The 23,290-nt window shown below is 43.6% G+C and overlaps 1 protein-coding gene across 6 annotated transcripts in view; it reads right to left on the bottom strand.

Annotated features, from left to right (window-relative positions):
- The window catches only part of BTBD7 (BTB domain containing 7), a 235,697-nt gene that overhangs the window by 120,155 nt on the left and 92,252 nt on the right, over window positions 1–23,290 (bottom strand). For all 6 annotated transcript variants that reach the window (XM_029597853.1, XM_029597852.1, XM_029597851.1 and 3 more), the window contains one exon: window positions 20,802–21,884. In XM_029597853.1, the coding sequence (XP_029453713.1) occupies window positions 20,802–21,884 (1,083 nt within the window). The remainder of the gene's footprint in view (window positions 1–20,801; window positions 21,885–23,290) is intronic.

The raw sequence follows: 23,290 nt of genomic DNA on the forward strand, positions 1-23,290 counted from the left end.
TCCTAAGCCAGGGGGAAACAATGGATTTTGACTTAACATTAATAGGGTAGACATGATCTTCGGATGGTTTGCTATTCGGCATAGAAACTCCCATGCCTTCCTGCAAGAGAAGATTAAAATGTGCGTTCTAAGATGTTGAGGTAAAGCCTTGAAATCACTTAAGAGGATGAAATTTAAAGATGACTCGAACCATCACGTAAGATAAGCACATGGAACGTATTTGGCTGAATCTAAGATAAAATCTTGAACCCAACATGGCGGCTAGATTATACATCCTCAAATCAGGACAATTTATCCCACCCTGGGCTAATGGTCTATTAAGTGTCTGTAGGGGCACATGGGCTTTTTTCCCCATTCCATAGGAAAACTCTGGAATTTGTTGCCAGAGGATGTGGTCAGTGCAGTTAGTATAGCTGTGTTTAAAAAAGGATTGGATAAGTTTTTGGAGGAGAAGTCCATTACCTGCTATTAAGTTCACTTAGAGAATAGCCACTGCCATTAGCAATGGTTACATGGAATAGACTTAGTTTTTGGGTACTTGCCAGGTTCTTATGGCCTGGATTGGCCACTGTTGGAAACAGGATGCTAGGCTTGATGGACCCTTGGTCTGACCCAGTATGGCATGTTCTTATGTTCTTAGTTTATCAATTTCTTTATGGTCTCTTTTCGAGATCCATATTGGTGTCATTTGAAAAACATACAGCCATTTAGGGATGACCATCATCTGGAGTAGTTGTACTTTCCCCCAAAGAGAAAGAGGCAAAGTTTTCCAGTGGGTGAGTGAAGTGGTAGTGGCCTTTAACAATGGTTTGATGTTGGCGTCGTACAAACAGGATAAGTCAGCCGGGATGTATATGCCAAGGAATTTCATTTCCCTTCCCATCCATTTAAGTGGGAATGTACCTATCCAGCTAGAGCGAACATTGCCACAGACATCCAGCGCTTCGGACTTATCTTGGTTAATTTTAAGGCCTGCAAATTTTCCAAAAGTTTCCTGAATATGAAGCAGGGGTGGTAGCGACCTGCTGGGGTCTGTAAGAAAGATCAGCACATCATCCACAAATGCTGCCACCTTGAATATAACGGGTCCTGGGAAAACCCAACAACTTCAGGCGTCGCGGCTGAATAAATACATTTGTATTTATAATATACGTATTTCCTTATAATCCTCTGCCTCCCATACGCCTGTAAAATAACATGCATATTTCCTTATAGAACCCGCTGCTTCCCCAGATGTCTGTGTGATATACCTTATCACATCCTTACCATAATCTATACTCCCCGCCCACTATTATTCCTCAAGTTAGACTGCTGCAAATGCCACAAAGTGTCAATGTAGATTAAAAAGTTTAATTCGTATAGAATTTTTTGTTACTCTGTACATTGCTGCCGTTTATTTACTCCACAAGTTATATTGTTACATATGTTACAAAGTTCATTGTAAAATAAGAAGCTATATTTCTTATAGAACCGCTGTTACTCTGTAAACCGATGTCATATATCTGATTGAACCTCGGTATTGAAAAACAAATATTTTCCTAAGCAGGGGGTCTATAGATAGTATATATATATAGCAAGGGGGAAAGAGGGCATCCTTGCCTCACCCCCCTCCTGATGTGCACTGTGGAGGATTTAGAGCCATTGGCCAAGATGAAGGATATGGGGTTGTGATAAAGAGATATATAATTCAGAATGTCCCCTTTGAAACAATCTTTGTAGAACTGAAAATAGGTAGGGTCATAAGACTGACAAACGCCTTTTCAGAGTCAAACCCTATTGCTAGGGCTTTAGTTTGGTTAGACTGGCAAATAGTCATTGCAGTGAGGAGCTTGAGGATATGCGAGCTTGCGGATCTACCCTTAACAAAACCCATTTGGTGTACCGAAATAAGTGAGGGGAGAACAACATTTAAATACCTTTGCCAGAATTTTGCAGTCGCAGTTTAGCAGCGAAAGCGGTCGGTATGAGGCTGGGTTCAGGGGATCCTTCCCTAGTTTGGGAAGGACGGTAATATGAGCTGTGTTCATATCAACCGGGAATTTGCCTTCCTCCAGAGCGCTAATGTAAAATTTAGTTAGTAGGATTGACAATTGCAAGTTGAGAATTTTATAAAAGTCATAAGATGTACCATCTGGGCCTGGGGATTTTCCGGACTTAGTATCTGATATGACCTTGATTACTTCTGCCTGTTGAATAGGCTAGTTTAAATAGTGTAACTGAGACTCAGAGTTTGGAGAGGGACAGGCTTTGAAAGAAAAGATCTTCCTGTCAGCCACCTGGGACATCATCTGTGTATAAGGTTTCATAAAAGGTTTTGAAGACATCGCAGATCTCAGTTTTGGATACAATTTCTACCCCCAATTTGGTTTTCATTTTAGTTATAAGTGTCTTACTTCTGACCGTTCGAACTATGTTAGCAAGAAATTTACCCGCTTTGTTACTGAATTTGTAAAAGTTATATTCAGAAACCTGTAGTGCTTGTTGGGCTCAGTGGAGGAGTAAGGAATTGAGACTTTCTAAGGCCGAGAAGTAAATGTGTTTGTTGACAGGGGTAGGGCCTTGTATTAACTCACTTTTTGCAGATTGAACCCGATCTTCTAACTGTAGGATCGCTCTATTTGTTAGTTTCTTTCTTTTACTCATGAAAGCAAGGATTTCGCCAAGCATAACCACTTTTACAATTTCCCAAAGGAGTTGAAGTGTGTCCCCATGGCCTTGGTTATGTAACAAATTCCTCCCATTTGTTTTTAAAGGACGGACTGAAATTCTATGTCCGTACTTAAAAAAAACCAAAACAAAAAACTTGGGAATTTCCAAGAGTAGAACTTTTCTTGATCTGCAAAAGGGAAAAGCTCGACCCAGATGGGGGAGTAGTCCAATATCACTTGTTGGCCAATCCCTGCCTTCTTTTTGTAAAAAAAAAAAAAAAAAAAAAGGATTTAGACACTAGAATATAATCTATGCGAGATAGGGTTGCATGGGCTCTTGAGACATGAATATAATCCCTTTCTTTCGGATGGAGAGTTCTCCATATGTCCAGCATATCTAGTTTATGGCATAGGTCCTTTGATTTGTAGGAATTTCCCCCTTCGTTCTACAGGACACATCAATAGATGGGTCCATTACTCAATTAAAATCTCCCATAACCAAAAGGTGACATTGGGCATGTAGCACTAATAGATTAAAAAGATGGAGAAAGGAGGAGTGAGAATACTCATTCGGAGCATATATATTGCATATTGAAACTTCTCAATTCTGTAATAGTCCCTTAACAAGACATATCGGCCTTCAGGGTCTGTGATTATTTGAGTAATATTAAAACTCAGATTTTTATGAAAAAGTACTGCTATTCCTGCCCGCCTTACCTTTGCCGCCGCAAATTGACAAGTGCCCACCCAGTCTCGGCGTAATTTAGAGCTCTCTACATCTGATAAATGAGTCTCTTGAAGCTCCCTTTTTCTTCAAGTGCTGCAAAAGTTTTTTCCTTTTTACTGGGGAATTCAGCCCGTTGACATTCCAGGAAAATATCTGGGTACCCATTATATTCTCTTAAGGGTTAGATGAAAATTTCCTGATCATTAATTTACGTATACCCGTCAAACCCAGTATCCTGTTCCAACAATGGGTAATTCAGGTTACAAGTACCTGGCAGGATCCCAAAGGGTAGATACATTCCATGCTGCAGTGAATTTCTCCAACTCCACTTAGTAATGATTTATGGACATTTCCTCCAGGAACTTTCCTAAAATCTTTTTAAATAGAGCTACACTAAGAACTTTCACTACATCCTCTGGCAACGAATTCCAGAGCTTAATTATGCGTTGAGTAAAAAATAAACTAAAAAGTCATGGGATAAGAGGCAATGTCCTTTCGTGGATTACAAACTGGTTAAAAGACAGGAAACAGAGAGTAGGATTAAATGGACAATTTTTTCAGTGGAAAAGGATAAACAGTGGAGTGCCTCAGGGACCAGTGCTTTTCAGTATATATATAAATGATCTGGAAAGGAATTCGATGAGTGAGGTTATCAAATTTGCGGATGATACAAAATTATTCAGAGTGGTTAAATCACAAGCGGATTGTGATACATTACAGGAGGACCTTGCAAGACTGGAAGATTGGGCATCCAAATGGCAGATGAAATTTAATGTGGACAAGTGCAAGGTATTGCATAAAGGGAAAAATGAGTAAAGGCTAAAGAGGTTAGGATTCTTCAGCTTGGAGAAGAGATGGCTGAAGGGAGATATGATAAAGGTCTACAAAATAATGACTGGAGTAGAACAAATAAACGTGAATCGGTTGTTTACTGTTGTTTCAAGAAAAACAAAGACTAGGGGACACGCCATGAAGTTATTAAGTGTACATTTAAAACTAACAAGATAAAACATTTATTTTTTACTCAATGCATAATTAAGCTCTGGAATTCGTTGCCAGAGGATGTAGTGAAAGTTCTTAGTGTAGCTCTATTTAAAAAGGTTTTAGGAAAGTTCCTGGAGGAAATGTCCATAAATCATTACTAAGTGGAGTTGGAGAAATTCACTGCAGCATGGAATGTATCTACCCTTTGGGATCCTGCCAGGTACTTGTAACCTGAATTACCCATTGTTGGAACAGGATACTGGGTTTGACGGACCTTTGGTCTGACCCTATATGGCAGTCTTATGCACTATGTTTTATGTTTATGTTCTCATGAGCAGAGAGCAAGTACCAGTGACTGATTTAGGATTTTGGTGCCCCCTCTCCCTATCACCCTCCCCGCGCCCCCCCACCCCCCAAGGTTGGGCAACAGGGAGCAGCGGAGCAGATAGTTTAAAGCAGTGGTTCTCAACCTTTTCCCCATCGTGATACACCTGACAGACCACGCTCATGTGTGACACACCGCTCATTACAATTCATGGCAGAAATAAAAAACTAAAGGCCCAGTATTATTTTTGTTAAGAATGACACAAGGGAAAGATATGTATTCTGCCTGAACAGAAATTGCATAAATAGTAAACATCCCACACCAAAACAGCACCAATTTCTAATACTCAAACAGTAAACACCTTTCCTAATAAATGGCAATACTGAAAATTTTACACCAGGCCTTAAGACACCAATACATCTCCTATTAGGAAAACAGAACAAGCCAGGCTACTATAGAGCCCTACACAGAAACTACACGCCAGCAGAAAACCTCACCTAAATCACATGTGCTGACCCTCACCTAACAAAGAATAAAGAGTCCAAAACGCATAACTAGAAGCATGCAGACAAAAACTGAATTGGAAAACCAACAAGCAAGAGTCTCTGTATGCAGTAACAAAGGAAAAAAAATCACCAGTCCTTATAAAACAAATCAAGAAATATAAAATCAATAGCAGCAAAACCTTTCTAACAAAAAGAACAAATTATTTCAAAACAGCCGAATGAATATCCAATAATTAAAAACTCATATCAAAAATTTCTAGATACCAATAAAATATTTTGAAAAAGCAGACACAAAGGCCCAAAAATGAAAAATAATAAGGATACAAAAATGTTTTGCTCTGCATACCTGGGAACGTTTGATATCCAGGTGCCCTGAGATTGTTTTGAATAAGCAGGAGGGATGTTTTGCTTGCAACTTTCTCCTCTCTCTCTCACACTGGCTCTCAATCGCTCACATATACACATGCTTTTTCTCTCACTTATATAGGCTCTTAATTACACATTTACACATACGCTGTCTGTCTTTTCACGCTTACACATACAGGTTTTCAATCACACACACACACACACATCTGTCTTTTTCTCTCACACAGACTTATTCACATGCTTACAAACATGCTCTCTCCCTTTCTCTCATTTACACATAGGCTCTCAATCACATACTCACATGCTCTCTCACCTAAACCAGCTCTCAATCACACACAGACACACATGCTCTCTCTCTCTCTTACTTATACACACAGGCTCTTAATCATACATACACATGATCTCTTTCACATACAAAGGATCTCAATCACACACATACTCTTTCACACAAACAGGTTTTCAATCACAAACTTATACATTCAGGTTCTCAATCATACACTTATATTCATGTTCTCTCTCACACACAGGCTCTCAATCACATACTGCTAAAACAAAGGATACTGAAATTTCTGGAATCCAATGGATGGCATGATCCAAAGCAGGATGATTTCACTACAGGTAAATCTTGTCAGATGAATCTGATCAATTTCTTTGATAGGATGACCAGAGAACTGGATCAAGGTAGAGGGCTAGATGGATTGTACTTGGATTTCAGTAAGGCCTTTGACATGTCTCTGCACAGAAGACTTATAAATAAATTGAGCGCCCATAGAACAGAACCTAGAGTAACTAAATGGGTTAGAAACTGGCTGAATAAGAGGAGACAAAGGGTAATGTTAAATGGAGTTTACTCTGAGGAGAGGGTGTTACTAGTGGTGAGCCTCTGGAATCAGTCCTGGGACCAGTTCTTTTCAACATTTGTGAGCAACATAGCAGAAGGATTGTCGGAAAGGTTTATCTTTTTGCCTATACCAAAATCTGCAACAGCCAGGAAGGTGTGGAAAACATGAGGAATGGTCTAAAGAGTGGAAGCTAAGATTTAATGCTAAAAAATGCAGAATAATGCATTTAGGGTGCAAAAACCCAAGACAGAAGTACAGTATTGGAAGTGAAATTCTTCTAAGCACAAAAGAATGGGGGATCTGGGGGCGAGTGTATCAGATTATCTTAAAGTGGCCAAACAGGTGGATAAAGCGATGGCAAAAGCCAGATAGATGCTTGGCTGCATATGGAGAGGAATGGTTGGCAGAATAATGGAGGTGATACTGCCCTTATCCAGGTCCCTGGTGAGGCCTCACTTGAAATACTGTGTACAATTCTGGAGACGGCACCTTCAAAGGGATATAAACAGGATGGAGTCGGTCTAGAGAGTGGCTGCTAAAATGGTCAATGGTCTTCGTTCTAAAGCACATGGGGATAGACAAAGATCTAAACATGCATACCCTAGAGGAAAGACAAGATAGAGGAGATATGATAGAGACATTTAAATCCCTCCAAGACTTCCATGCATGAGGCTCTAGAAAAAGGAGTCATGGGAAGAGGGTGAAAGAGGGTAGACTCAGGCGTAATCTTAGGAATTATTTCTTTACAGAGAGGGTAATGGATGCATGGAATGGCCTTCCCAGTGGATGTGGTAGAGGCAAAAACAGTATCTGAATTCAAGAGAGTGAAGGGAACTATAAGGGCTACATAAATTGGATGGATGGGCAGACTAGATGGGCCATATGGTCTTTTTCTGTCATCATGCTTCTATGTTTCTAAATGCCAAACATATGCAATTACCCGAAGAGTGCGTAGTAGTAGGTCTTCATTTTCATTTAAATATATTGAATGAATTTTGAATGGCAGCATAATCAATCAGCAGAGTCACTTTGGGTTCTTCCCCTGCAGTTAAATGTGTTCTTTAATTGTGAACTCTATATGATGTTTTCAAATAGTATTAATGCTCCCTTTATAGCCAACAGCAGTTTTCTTAAATTTCTTGTAACTTAAGTCCTTTTTTTTCTAAATAACGAAATGGTATTTTCTGGTTTTCAGGCTCTAAAAACACACTGTGAAAACTGACAGTTACACACAATTCTTTGTTGTCCCTTCCAGTAGCACACCTGGGGCCAATGTAATAAACCCTACATGAAGACTACGCTGAAACTCAGTGCACAGTTTAATACATGCACTGAAAAATAATTTAAGTACCAATGCAGTAAGAAAATAATGTGCTAAAGCATTGGCATTAAAAGTTTGCACACAAAAATGTACATACAAACCATGTTTTCTGAACTACCTGTAACCACAGATGTTTTGCTACTGTTTAGAATTTTTTGCATTTTTATTATGAATGTATGTTTTGGAAATCACTTAGTGCCTTGGGCTTAAGCAATCAAATTTTAACAAATCAAAAAATATCACATCATAAATATGATTTATATGCACAAAACGTTTTCTATGCCAAAGCATTTTTATACACATAAATCATTTTATGCATATAAAACAAACACAAATCATGTTTTGTGTGCATAAAACATGTCCAAGAGACTCCCCCCTCTCCCCCTCTCCCAAGTTAAAATGTGCAATTAGCCTGTGCTAAGCACACATTTTAACTCTGGTTTGAGTGCGCAAAAAATGTTCTCTGCGCATAAATCCAGAATAAAGCTCCCGGCGCCAGAACTCCTGCTTCAGCCCATAGACTTATACTAACGCTGGAAATTTTACTCCACTTCTGACCAAGAGTTAAGCCAGCGCACCTCTCCGCACTGGGGGTGGTGGTAAACAACTAATGCCTTCCTTAGCATGGGATTTCCATGCGAGGGTGCTAAGTAAATCACAGTTTTATACGCAAACTCTTTACTGCATCAGGAATACAATTTGCTCACAAAGAATGTGTAATCTGACTGAAAGGAAAATTGTGCACTCTGCTGAACGCACTTTATTACATTGGGACCTTACATTCCTGTTATTCTTACTGCCTACAGTTTTAGGAAGCTATAACCTTTGACATTCTTTCATGACCCCTCACTATACAATTTATTTCCAAAGGAAAAATGTTTATTCTATTTGTAAATATAAATGCAAAATCATTTTCAGTGTTGTAGTTAACAGTTTTGTTCTATAATAGTTAAAATGTTAAATAAATTTCAAATATTTAGAATGTTGGTTTAGAAGCTTTTTCAACTTAGTGGTCAAACATCCTTATAGAAACAGAAATGATGGCAGAAAAGGACCAAACGTTCTATGCAGTCTGCCCAGCAAGCTTATGATAGCATTTGCCGCGCACACAGGTCGCCCCCATTCTTAGTTTCCCAAATCGTCAAAGTCAGGGTTCTTGTTGGTTGCTGTCTGAATCCAATTCCCCGTTACTTCTTGCCATTGAAGCAGAGAGCAATGTTGAGTTGCATCCAAAGCATCAGGCTTATTGGTTAAGGGTAGTAAAAGAAGGCGACACTGGCTAGTCCAGTGTCGCCGCAGGTAACCCGGGCGCGAGCGCGGGAGGAGGCTAGCGGGGGCGGGAGTAAGCAGGGCCATAAGGGGAAACAGTAGAGAGGGTACCAATGGGGAAGCGGCAATTCAAATGCCGCTTCGCCATTGGTTAAGAGGGAGGCATAAATAGGGGGTTGAGTAGGGAGCGAGGCAGTTGGGAACCAGGCAGCGGATCAAGCATGGGTTCGTGCTTGCTGCTGTCCTGATTCTCAGCTGTGCGGCGTTTTTCCAGCCGGTCGCGTTTTGTCTTCGCTTCCCTTCCGCCTTCCATCCGGTTAACAGCTTTCGCTACTTTGCTGTGCTTTGCCAACATGCGGCGCACTCGCGGTCAGCAGCCTGCACAGTCGCGGCCTAGGCCCGCGAGGACGACGGCGGCAGCGGCGGCGGGAGCCAGGCGAGGGGGGGCCCGCGCTTTGCAGAGCCGTCCGGAGGCCCGGAGCTTGGAGCCACGGGTGAGTGGGCCGGTTTCGCCGGCCATGCGGCCCCCCTCCCCCCCCTTTTGTTCCTGCGCCTCCCCCGTGTCCGCCACCCGACATGACTGCGGAATCGGGTGAAAGTGGTCCGGAGCCCGACCCCGAATCCCCCCCTTACAGCCCGGGCTCCCACTTCGGCCTTGCCTTGGGCCGACCCCTTTCTCCGCCGCACGCGCAGGTGGCGTCGTTGGACGGGCCGGTGCCCCCCTCAGTTCCGCGTCCACCACCCTCCCAAACTCTTTCCCTACCTTCTGGGGACTGTTTCCCTGCGGCACAGGCGGCTGCTGCCGGCCCAACCGCCCACCCACTTGCTCCTGCGCCGGCTGTTCGCCACCCGCAGCGTGGCCACGTGGTCCCCCCGGAGCCTCCCTCCGCGGCCGGCAGCCCGGCTTTTCTAGCTCCGGCTTTTCTAGCTCCCTCCTGCCGTCCCAGAGCGCGTTCCGCTCACCGAGGCCGCAGGTCCAGTGCCCCCCGTAGAGGCACTGTGGGAAATGCGGTGGCCCCCTCCCATTGCAGTGTGGTCCCCCCTAGTGGTCCTTGCGCCTCACGGGGCTCAGATGTTCCTCATAATATGCCCCTTCCTGTGAACCTGCCTGCTATGCCCCTGGGGAATTTCTCTCAGCCTGCTTCGGCTGCTGCCCTGGCGGAAATTCTTGGGCACCTAGCTAGGGCTGGTTATATTGTTTTCCAAAGGCCTAGCGGAAGCAGCGTGCAGGACCCAATGGTGCAAAGCCTGATGTCTGGGGACCCCATGTTCCAGGGAACGCAGAGTTTGCTAGTGGGTCAGCGCAGGGTTCCGGTTCCCCATGCTAGCGCTTCCCAGGCCCCGGTTGGGGACCCTCGTCCTCGGCTTTGTGGCGCGGAGGGTTTTTCTACCGCTTTTGCAGGGGAGGATCTCCCAGGTCCTTCGAGCAGGGAGCAATGGAGGTCCCACGAAGGATTTGCGAGGGCTGCCGGAGGGACGGAGCGTCAGGGCGTGGAGAGACAGGGCCCGGTAACGGTGGCTATGGAGGATGTCGGCACGCATGTGGATGCAGGTAAGGATAGCGACGTGCGCCGCGGTAAGGGGCGAGGGGGAGTGCGCATGAGATCGTGGGGGGATTCTAGTGATAGTTCCTCGTCCTCTGAGACGGGTTCCAGCGGGTCCCGGCCGAGTAGGGGCGTCGTCCTGGGGGAGGGTCCGAAATGTGACGTGGGTCAACCGGCGGCGGCTTCCCTTTCGGAGCTCTGGGAGGAGGTGCCCACCCGCTTAGTGAAGCAGATACGGCGGAGGAAATTTGTTAATATCTTCAAGTTACTAGAGGGGCGAAGGGGTGGGAAACGGTTATCCAAGAAGGCGAAGAAGCGCCTCCGGAGGAGTGGCTCAGTCCCGCGCATCGCCAAGAACGTCGTTAACTGGATGCGGGGATTTCTGCGGTTAGCTAGTGTAGTTAGTCATTTTGACCCCTCCCAGTACGGTGCTTTGCTGTCCTACACGGACAGTATCCTAGGGGCTTTTCGGGATTATGATGGTTGGGCATGGCTCAACTATGATGAGAAATTCCGAGATAAGATGGCTGGGAACAAGTTTATGTCCTGGGGTTCTCAGGACATACACCTCTGGTTGACTCAAATGACTAACAAAAGTGTAGGGGTGGCCCGGAAGAGCCAAGGGGGGCTAGGGGCGCATGCAACCGGGACTGTGTTGTCGGGGGTAGGGGTCAGTCCTTTCGTGTCGGGGGAGCGCGAAGCGGAGAGCCTGGCTCCAAAGGAGTTGGAGGGGCGGGGGACGTATGCTGGCGCTTCAACAAGCTCACCTGTTTGTTTCCGGAGTGCAAGTTCCGGCATGCTTGCGCCACATGCGGCGGAGCCCACTCAGCCGTTAAGTGTTCACGCGGGGCCGGGGGTGGGGGCGGTAGTACAGGAACCAAGTAGGTCCCTCCTTGAGTGTAAGGCTGACTCCCCCATCCGGTTGCCTGAGTTCGTCGCTGGTTTGAGCAGGTATCCGGATAGGGTTGCGGCTCAGCCCCTACGGGAAGGGTTTTCCGAAGGGTTTCGTATCCCATACGTAGGTCCGGGGCACGGGGGTAGGGTTGGGAATTCCAGATCCGTTTATAAAATGGTGCAGGTGGCCAGATTGAAAATTCGCGAGGAACTTGAGCAGGGCAGGATAGTCGGTCCTTTTTCGAGTAAGCCTTATGGGCGAATGCATGTTTCCCCCTTGGCGGTGATTCCAAAAAAGGTTACGGGAAAGTTTCGTCTAATCTTGAATTTGTCGCATCCAAGAGGGGGGTCGGTTAATGATTTTATCCCGTGGGCAGCGTGCGTGGTCAAATATGCTTCTTTTGACGAGGCGGTTACTTTGGTTCAAAAGGCGGGGCGGGGAGCTTTGTTGGCAAAAGCGGATATCGAGTCCGCTTTTCCATTGCTCCCGATACACCCGTCGTGTTTTCCTTTGTTTGGTTTTTACTTTGAGGGCGGTTACTTCATTGATCGCTGCCTTCCCATGGGCTGCGCAATTTCATGTGCCTTGTTCGAAATGTTTAGTTCGTTTGTGCACTGGGCGGCGAAGAGTTTTACTGCGTGCGAGGATTCGCTGCATTATTTGGACGATTTTTTATTTGTCGGTCCGGGGGGGACAGAGGTTTGCCTAAGGCAGTTACAAGGCTTTTTGCAAACAGCGGAACGCTTTGGCGTGCCCATTGGGGCCGATAAAACCGAAGGTCCGGTAACTTGTTTGACGTTCCTGGGCATTGAATTGGATTCGGTGGCCATGGTTTGTCGTTTGCCAGAGGACAAAGTGCACAAATTACGGCAGTTGGTAAGCAGTGTGCGGGCAGCGAGTAAGGTGACATTAAGGCAGATGCAGTCGTTAATCGGTTCCTTGAATTTTGCATGCCGAGTGATACCTATGGGGAGGGCGTTCATACGGCGTTTGTCGGCCAGAACGGCTGGGATTCGGTCAGCACATCACTTCCTTAGGGTGTCGCGCCCGGTACGAGAAGAGCTGGCTGTGTGGGAAGAATTTTTACGTTCCTTCAATGGGATATGCTTGATGATGGAGCCCGAGGTGTCCAATGCTCAATTGGAATTGTATTCCGATGCGGCTGGGGCGTCGGGCCTGGGGTTGTATTTTCGCGGCAAATGGTGCGCGGAGCCATGGCCGACCTCATGGGTGAACGAGGGTCTGGTGAAGAATATCACCTTCCTTGAACTCTTCCCGATCGTAGTGGCATTGACTATTTGGGGGCGCGACCTGGCAAATAAGCGAGTGGTATGGTGGTGCGACAACTTAGGCGTGGTGCAAGTGGTCAACAGGCAGGCAGCCAAGTGCTCTAAAGTCTCTGCTCTTTTGAGGGTGATGGTGTTACTATGTTTGCAGTTGAATGTGAGCCTGCGGGCGCGTCATGTCCCAGGGTCTTCCAACCTCATAGCTGATGCTCTCGTTTTAAGTGGGACACATTCCGGGTCGTTGCTCCACAAGCGGACTGCCATGGGGAGCGGGTCCCCGCCCATCTGTGGAACTTGGTCAAGATGCGACATGGGACCTGATTCGGCGCTCTGTGGCCCCGGCCACCTGGACAGCTTACGTGGCAGGGAATGCAGTTGTGACACGTTTTCTGGTGGCTTCGGGATGGAAAGGGGGACGGGTTCGGGTGCCGGCGTTGCTCCAGTTTATTTTGTGGGCAAAAGGGGTGGGTTTTTCGTTGGCGTCTGTCCGCAGTCACCTGGCGGGCTTTGCCTTCTTCCAAAAGTTGGAGGGGTGTACACACCCTTTGCGCAGTTTTTTACTTAAGAAAGTTTTGGAGGGCTGGGGTAGGGGGGGGGGGGGGCACACGGGTGGATAGGCGGTTGCCGATCCGGCATGGGGATTTGCTTGATTTAGCCCACGGCCTTTGCAGGGTTTTTAGCTCGGAGTACGAGCGTGACCTATTCCGTTTAGCCTTTTCCTGGGCGTTTTTTGGTGCGTTGCGCATAGGGGAGTTAGTGGCTAGGACCCGGGTGGAGCAGGACTGGCGAGAAGGGTTACAGGTGGGGGACGTGAGCGTATTTGTCCAGCGTGTGTCTTTGCGGATTCCCCGCTCTAAAACTGATCAAAGCGGTAAGGGCGCCTGGATTTCTTTGATCCCGGCGGAGTGTGCTTTAGTCTGTCCAGTGCGCTTGGCGCTGCACTACCTCGAGGTGCGTCCGCCAGTCGGGGTTATTTCCTGGTGCATGCAGATGGCTCTCCCCTCACCCGCTATCAGTTCGGGGCCGTTTTGCGTAGAGGGGCGGAGGTGCTAGGTTGGGACGCGGCCCGTTTTTCGTCTCATTCTTTTCGCATAGGTGTGGCCACCACGGCTGCGGAACTGGGCTGGTCCACAGCTAGGATTAAGGCTCTGGGGAGGTGGAAGTCGGAGGCATTTCGGACTTATGTTAGGCGCTAGAGTCAGCGTTGTTCATGTCGGTCTGATCGTGCCTAATGAGGTTGTTTGTCTTGCAGATCAGGCTGGGAAGGAGTTGACAAGGAATTGTGCCTGGATCGTGGGTCATTCCTTTATTCATCGTGCCTACCGTCGTGCAAAGAGGAGGCCTTACGGCGAGCATTTGAATCTGCCTCCTGAGGATGTGCACGTGCGCTGGATTGGAATAGGGGGGCTGAAATGGGAAGGCCTTTGGGATTTGTTGCAAGGCAATATTGAGCGGTGGGGTGCCCCGGAATGGCTTATCATTCATTTGGGGGGCAACGACATCGGTAGTGTGACCTGTCGCCAGCTCATACAAATGATGAGAAAGGATATGGCGTCCCTCATGAATCGTTTGCCCCACACGACATTGGGTTGGTCGGATGTCATTATTCGACTGAAACACCAGCACGAGCCCTTATGGCAGCAAGGTGTGAAGAAACTGAACCGCCAAATTGGCAAATGGCTGGTAAGGGAGGGCGGATTTTGGATTAGGCATCAGTGGTCCTGGGACCTGTTGGAGGGTTATTTTCTGAGTGATGGGGTACACCTTTCCGATGTCGGAATTGACCTGTTTAATAATGCCTTGGAAGAGGGGCTTAGGGGCCAGATTAGCTTAGTCCTAGGGGGCCGCAGTGGGGGCACAAGGCCTAATTGACATTAGGTCTTTGTTTGGTGGCGGAAAACCCGAGCCATATGCTGTATTGTATATTGTGTAATTGTAATTTATTGTTCGGAGGGGGGGAGGAATGCCCGTGTAGCTTGGGGCTGCTACACGGGAAGGCCTAATGAGCAAGAGGGGGGCCGATGCTCAGGCCGCAAGCTTGCCCTCGCTGGTGACGCGGCGGGGTGAGTAGGGGAAAAGGGGGGCAACAACGTTAGCTTATCACCGGGCCGCGGTGTAAGCAAAGGGGGGATAAGGACGAGAAAGTTATGGTGGGGGTATTTGATTGTTGTTAACATTTTGGCTCAGGTTAAGTTTAAGTTTAATAAACTGCGGCCTTTGTTTTATCCATACAGATGTGTCTTGGTATTATTGGGGAACAGGGGGAGGGGCTAAAAGAGGTAGAGCCGGACGCAGGTCTCGAGTACTGGGTTACCGCTGCATCAGCAAGTTATTCCCGTGCTAGTTTTCCCAGACCGTAAATCCTTCTTACTCCTATCTACCCAATGCTATTTTACAATGCTTTAAAGAGATGGCTATAAACCCTTCAGAAGGTTTAACAAAAAAGCTAGAAATCTGAACTAGAGACATTTTGCACTCTTGAAAAGAAACCATACCTGAAAGATACTGTGATAAATCTTTACAGCTCTGCTTACTACAGGGCCAACCTACAATAGTACATTAACGGTATAACATAAGCCTCCTCGCACATTAAACACCAAGCTACCTATAGCAAATGGTTAATGCATGTTAACAGTGATGTTAATGCACATAATTAGCTTGTGCCAGTTTTAATGCAAAACTTATGTAAATGAGATGCAAAAGTACATAAAACAGCTCAAACTATTAGAACAGCAAAAAAGAATGTGTACTAAAACATGCAAAATGTAAAGCACACACATTAACATAAACCCTACACCTTGGGGAAGTGTGAAGTTTTTTTGTGTTATCATCCACATTAACAAGTGTATTTTCATCTGCAAAACTTACCAACAACATATGCTTCATTTGCATTTCATTAAAATTTGCTGTCAATATTCATATTAACAGCCAAAGTTGACAGTAGTACATCAGCCCCTTATTAACTTAAATGAGTACAAGAGAGCAACAAATCATTAGATATATTGTTTATGTATCCCAAATAAATAATATCATGTATTCAATTTTATTAGGATTAATGAAATAAAATGTGTGTGTGTGTGGGGGGGGGGGGGAGGGGGGGGTGTCACGGGATGTGAAGTGAGGCAGATGCATGTCCATTGAGCTCCGTGAGCCGTTCCTTATAATTGCCAATTGTACCTTATATTTGCGATCCCCCGACGTTGCAGGATTAAAGGTGGGGAAAGCTAAAACTGCAAAGTAACAGAGCATGCGAAAGCTGGTGGAAATGTCCAGTAGAATCGTACGGAAAGACAAAGAGAAAACAGTTACAGGAACCAAAAATGGCGGAGAGCGAGGAGCTAGGAAATGACAGGCATGTTGACCCAAGCAGTACCACAAGCGTTAGATCGAAAAATAGCAAATCAAATACAGGAAGTACGGGATTCCAGTGACTAATATTCACATGGACACAATGGAGGTGAGATTTTGCCATAATGAAGAGGAGCTTAACACAATGCAAATGAAAATACATGCACTTGAGAAAGCAATGAAAGAGAAAGCATCAAAATGACATCCCAAACTCCACTTCAGGAGTGGAAGCGAAGAAATGTTGGGGAAGTTGGGGGGGGGGGGGGGGTAGGAAAGGGGGTTTGATAATACTGTGTAGTGAGAGATGAACATAGCACAAGCGATAAATGTATGAAAAAGGATGAGGAGATACTGGTATTCTCTTCCATAGCAAGTATGTATAATGTTGGAATAGTGGAGTTAATAGAAATGTTGATAAATACATTGGATACAAAATGGGGTCTCAGATAAAGTATCACATGCAGGGTCTTGGCACACCTATAAAAAGAGAAAGTGATGTCGCACATTGCTTTCCTGCAAGAGCACATGAATCTTAACAGGAAGTGGGTAGGACAGGTATTTGCATCTCAAGGTTCATCCAAGGGTAGAGGTGTGGTTATTCTGATTCATAACATTTGTGGAGGAGAAAAAAAAAACAGCAGATGAGGATGGGAGATCTGTGGTGGTCCTAGGGTCGCTGTTTGGGAAACCTACTATATTGGTTCTTTATGGCACAAACATATGTTCTTTACAAAGTTAATGGCCAAAACACTGGATTTGGGGAACACAGCAGTGAGCATGTGAGGAAATATGAACTATGTAATGGACCCATAGATGGCCCGCCAATGAGGGAATCCAACTACATATGCTAAATCTTCTAAAGGGCTTAACTTTGTATAGGATACTTTACAGGTACTTTATATTTAGCATATACTAAATCCCAACACTAGGGATTATACCCATATAGCCAAGTTACGCCCCCTCAAGTCCAGGTTGGACTCAGTTTTCAAAACTTTAATTGCTGCTCTAAAGCAGATATTAAAAGTCTAGTCTTATCAGATCATTGTCTAGTCTCATGTATACTGGATATGGGGCCTCCTCAGGTGAGGAGTAGAAACTGGAAAATGCCTAGCTGGCTGATTCAGGATAAAAACTTTAAGCAATTTTTGTGTAATAAATGGCAAGAATATGTTAAACATAATGAACAGCACAAACACCAACCTATTCTGTTTTGGGAGACTACAAAAGTAGTGTTGAGAAGGGAGACGATTGGATACATGTTAAGGAAAAAGAAGGAATTGGACAAGGAAATTTTAGAACTTGCAGATAAAATCAAAGAGGCAGAGAGGAAATATGTACATTCAAACTCAGAGTGCAACAAATGGGAGTTTTGGATGCTGCAAACGATAATCAATGATCAATTGCACCAAAGAGCATGATCATCAGTGACATATGGTCATGGTAATAAAATGGGCAAATTATTAGCAGGGCTCATTAAATCCAGGGAGGGGGCTTCCTTTATTACTGCAATGACAGATAGTGCAGGGAAAATAAGGTCCGACTCTGCTGACATCAGTGAGATATTTGAAGTATATTATGTGTCTCTTTATTAGAAAAAGACCGCAGATGTAGAGGAGAGAGAAAATGTTTTTAAAGGAGCTATCTCTATCTTTGAAGGAAAAGCATTGGAATACCTCCACAGTCCTATACAGATTCCTGATATTCAGATGGCTATTGCAGAACAAACCATTAAAGGCTCCTGGCCAGATGGGATGACTGCTTTGTTTTATAAGCTTTTAAGTCCTAGAATAGTAGACCCATTACAGAGGGTATACACTGCAATGATTAAAAATGGTAAGATGCCAGACACTATAAAAGTGGCGCAGATTATTGTACTGCCTAAGCCAGGTAGAAATTTCAAGTAGCGTCTTCGCATAGGCCTATATCATTACTAAATTTAGATATCTACTGCCAATTCCAGACTCCATACTTTCCACCTGGCTGCACCATGTACTTGGAATAGTCTTCCTCAACTGGTGCGTCATGCTCCCTCTCTTGCCATGTTTAAATCCCATCTAAAGACCCACCTTTTTGAAACTGCTTTTAAATCTTATACTCTATTGTCTGCTTTTAGTCTTGACTAACTTTCTTTTCTTTTAGCCAAGTCTTTTGTCCTGTATGTTTATCTTATTAGTCTGTAAGCTCTATTGAGAAGGGACTGTCTTTTTGTATGTTTGTACAGCGCTGCATGTGTCATGTAGTGCTACAGAAATGAGTAGAAGTAGTAGTATCAAATTATTCACACAGATACTAGCAAATCGTTTAAAATTGATTCTGCATGACAATCTCTGATGGGCAGGCAGGTTTTGTTGAAGGAAGAAAATCCAGCAAGAATATTAGAAGACTTGTAGTGCTCCAAACATTATGTAAAGAACTGAAGGTAAAAGATCCGATGCTGATCAGCTTTAATGTGGAAAAAGCCTTCGACATGGTCAACTGGTCTTTCCAACAAAGAGTACTAGAATGTGTATTTTCATGGCTTTACAAAGGAAGTGATTCAAGTATTATACACAAACCCCACAGCTAGTATAAGGGTCATGGGGATTCTATCTTCTCCGTTCTCGCTGGCTAGGGGTACAAGAGAGGGGTGCCCCATTATTCCCCTTACCTTTTATTCCATCACTGGAACAATTAAGGCTCTAGATAAGTATATCCAGAACATAGACATAATCAGAAGCAAACAACTCCCTCCCATCGGTCTTCCTATTTGCTAATGATATCCTGTTATTCTTCCTGAAGCAAAACAGCATGTAACTCAGATATTAAGTGTTTTCAACCACTATGTAAGTTTTTCTGGAATTAAGATTAATATAGAAAAATCAGAAGGCCTCGATTTGTCAGGTAATTGGGCAAGTTTTCCTCTACAATGGGCACAACAGAAAATTAAATATCTGGGAATATATATTCATAAGCATATTTTGGAATGGTATGTAAGTAATGTAACACATATTGTGGCAGTTTTAAAAAACAAATTGCAGAGCAGAATGAATTTATCTTTAAATATATTAGCAGAATAGCAATCAAAGATGATTTTACTTCCGAAGCTTCTCTATATTCTACAAATGCTACCAATAACTTTGAAAAAGAAAGATCTTCAGGTTATACTTAAACTATGTTCTGCATTCATTTGGAGAGGGAAAAGGGCATGTATATTGATAACAAAATTGGCGGCCCCTATAGTGGAGGGGGGATGGGAATTTCCCAATTTACAATATTGGATGCATGCTGAGATGCATGCACCATTGGACTTAAATTTTGTGTTGCATGCTCGTGCAGACCAACTATCAACACAAATCAGAACATATTGGTTAATGACATGCGTCAAGTCCATAAATTTTTAAGGCAAAAATTATTTTATTTTATTTATCGAATTTTATATACCGTTGTTCGGTTTCGCCATCACAACAGTTTACAAAGTTTCGATGTTTAACAAAGTGTTCAAAAATATTCATGCGATTGTTAACATAGTTATTGTAGGCGTTATAAACTGGAGAGTTTCAATGTGGTTGCCATTTAGTGGTAACCCTGACTTTCAGCCAGGTCAGCAGTTGGTGTTTTCAAAGTTAAGGAAAAGAAATAAACCCTTTCAGTTTTTTCATCAATGCTGAAAATGGAGAAGTCTATAGTTCTGACTATTACCAAGAGTTGTAGGATTCCAGAAGTCAGATTGTTTGGCCTAAAAGCAGCCTCAGAATTACATAACATCAATAATGCCAAGAGGGAAGATATGTCTTACCTCCAAGGCTTTTCAAAAGTTATTGTGTATATTCTAAAAAAAGCAGTATACACTAGCTCATATGTATAAATATTTGCAATTTCAAACTAATTATACTATATTAACTGGAGCTGTGGCAAAATGGGGACAGGACCCAGGAGTAAATTTAGAAGAGAGAAGTTCTTGAAAATGTTATTGCATATAAAGGCATATCTGCTTTGTTACGAGATCAACACTTGAGACTATGCCACAGAACTCTGATGTCTCCAATGAGAGCTTTTAAAATGGGAACAGCAGAATCATCTAATTGTTTAAAATGTCTAAGTTCAAATGCTACACTTTATCATAATGTATGGGAATGTCCCCTATTGAATGCATTTCGAGGAACCGTATTAACAATAGACAAATTATTGTAGATACAACTCCACAGCAGGCGGGGGATGTGCCTTTTGGGAATAGGTTTGACAGAGCTTTGTGGGGGATCAAGGGAAATTGCGTTTTGTAAACAAAGGTATGGCAATAGCAAAAAAAAATGTATTTTAACAAACTGGCTTTCAGGGGAGGCGCCCACAGAGGCATTTTGGCATGCAGAGCTGGTTGGTTTGCTTACTTTAGATTACAAATCCTGGTTGTTTAAATCTCAGAAGTCTGCCAAAGCATTCACAGATGTCTGGGGTGCATTTCTTGACAGCTTGCCAAAGAAGGTGCAGAGTAAAAAAGATATGAAAGAAGAATGAGGATTATGAATGTTAAGGAATGTGTCTAATATGGGAATGCTATTTCAGTATCTCACTATCTCAATGGCTCCCTACAATAAATGTTCAGGGGAAAAGGGGTGCTTGGGAAGGTGGGGGGGAGGGGGGAAGAGGTAGTTTGGATATATGTTATTGCTGGCTGTTTTGATCCTGTTACCTTGGCTTCATGCCAATAAAAAGTGTTACACAAAAAAAAAAAAAAAGAAAAAAAAGAGAGAGAATGTGTCCTACCTTGTGCAAGCATATTAAACTCCAAGAACAGTGCTATGTGGTAAAGCTCCATAGCTTCTTCAGCCCTTGCCATGTTTGGCTTTCCAGCTACCAGAGCCTGAACTTCACTTAGACTTCCCACAGATGGGCTGCAGTGCAAAACGAAGGCGAGGTCCACTACATCCGTATACATACAATGCAAAATGACTTTAGCATATTTTTTTGGTATGATGGTTTCATCCAGTATAATTCTAGTTGGTGTTCGCAGTGTTCTGTCTGTAATTTCTTCACCTGTCCGTATTCTCCTCTGCAATAAGTTTCGGAAAAATGGAGATCGAGCCGAAAGGACAGCTTTGTGAGCTCTGAGCTCTTCTTCTAGGCAGTTCTGATTTCCACCAAAAGCTTCAACCAGGTCAGAGTCTGATGAAAAGCTAAGGACAGCATCATAGTAACACATATAATCAAATAATCCACGCATATCTATATCTAACGAATTAGGTGTTCCAAATTCTTCGCTAAGCTGCACAAGAATATCGACATTTTGGAACCTGGAGTCTTCCATTCCAAATTCTCCTGTGTAAAGATAGTGTAACAGAGCAGAAAACATTGGCATATCTATGCCAGCAGTGTTGATATCCATAATTATTTCCGCACCATACTCTGGTGAGGATGAAAGCAATGCTTTAAAAAATGGACACCTTGCTGCCAAGATGGCACGATGCACAGGAAAGCATGTTTCCTGAAATATTAAATCCACATCAGTACAGTATTTGTATTCATAAAGATCAGCCATGTCTTTTTGTAATGTCCTGGTTTCTGATCTTGCCAAACTAGCTTGCAAAGAAAGCTCTTTTAAAGCTGAAGTTCCCTCATATTCTTCCGCCAATGCATTAACATCTCTTACATCCCAGCCAGAGAGCAGTTCCCGCATCTGCTTGGCATGATCAGCAGATCGGTTTGATTTACGACGTTTAATAAATTTCTTTTTGAGTGTGGCAAGGCTAGAGGTTTTCTTTTTCTTGTCTTGAGGTTTTTCATGGCCATGGTCAAGGCTATATAACTTTGACTCATAGCCATAGCCTTGATGAGAATAGGATGATGTGCCTAAGAATTAAAGAGAAACATTATGCAGTTATGAAAAATTGCCCAAAAATATAAAAATAAAATAGTACATAGCTAAATGCCAAAATGTCATTTAATTTACCTGTTCACATATATTCCTAGATGTTTTCCTTCTTTAGCATGAAAATTACAACTTATGAGTATGTACAGAATCATTTTAATGTCATTACTAATCAAAAACACACGGTTATTTAGCCAAAGTAGTACTATTTTGCTATAGCTCTTCCTTAAATGACAAAATTTAAAATCGCTTAAGAGTGACAGCTGTAAGAATAGAGACCGATATCTAAACCTTGCACTATAATGTTCAAGAATAGCATAATTTTGGAGGGAGAAAGTAGAAAAACCAATATATGGTCAAACATGAAACATTCCTCTGTGGTACAACAGAGATTTTTATGTGCATTGTGATTCCTTGTTTTGCTCTGGGAATTTTGTTTCCTCCTAAAGAAAATTATTTTCCCTTAAGCTCGCTTTGAGATGTCCTCAGGTGCACCTGAAACTTGGCAGGTCTACTTGATTCAGAACGAGGGTTGGACAGCACGTTTCCCAGAATTCTCAGGGAGTTGTAAGATTGTAACATCCTGCAGTGCTAGAGGTCAAAAAGTTATTACTTTGTGCCCCAATTGGTCCTTTGGTAACAGGCAACAAAAAGTAACCCTGAATGTGCTAGAACTCTCTAGTCTCAGCTGGGTGTCCAGTCCCAGCTCTACACATCCTACTGAGGCACAGCCTATTCTGAACTTCCACCAGACCAGTTGGATAAGTAGTGTGAAACCAGTCTAGATAGCTTTAACTGTATGAATCCTTGTTATTTTACCTGTTGGCTGTTTGCAAATTAAAACTTTTTTTCTGTTTGCTATTTCTTAAAAAACTTTTCAGTTTGTTAGTTCTGTCTCTGTGACAGACTGGTGATCCCAGCATTTTTTAAAATTTGGGCTGTAGATGTATTTCTAGGATCTTTGCAACCCGCAAGTTTTATTGGGTCCCAGTATCCCTAGAAACCACTGGGGGATACCTTGCGGGAACTTGCTCACAGGCAAAAGGGAACCCAGTTGGTGGGGAGGAGATTGCCAAAGTAGGGGCACGTTAGCAGGATCCTCCAAGTATCCACAGAGTTAACCCTGAGTAAGTGTTGAAGGTAGTGCTAAGGTATTATGTAACGATCCTAAAAAAAACAAAACAATTGGTCTTATACTTTTCAAATCCTTTAGCTAAGAGTGTTCTCAACCTTAAATGGTAACTGGTTATACATACACTGCCCATGTAACAAAAACAGTCAATCAATGGCTAATAAAAGACCATGAATTGTGGAGTTCTCTTAGTGTTTCTGTTCTTTGTTACTTGTCTATATGACACTGGCACTAATATGCCCCATCATGACACTA

The sequence above is a fragment of the Rhinatrema bivittatum genome, chromosome 4, assembly GCF_901001135.1.
Source record: "Rhinatrema bivittatum chromosome 4, aRhiBiv1.1, whole genome shotgun sequence".
Lineage (NCBI taxonomy): Eukaryota > Metazoa > Chordata > Amphibia > Gymnophiona > Rhinatrematidae > Rhinatrema > Rhinatrema bivittatum.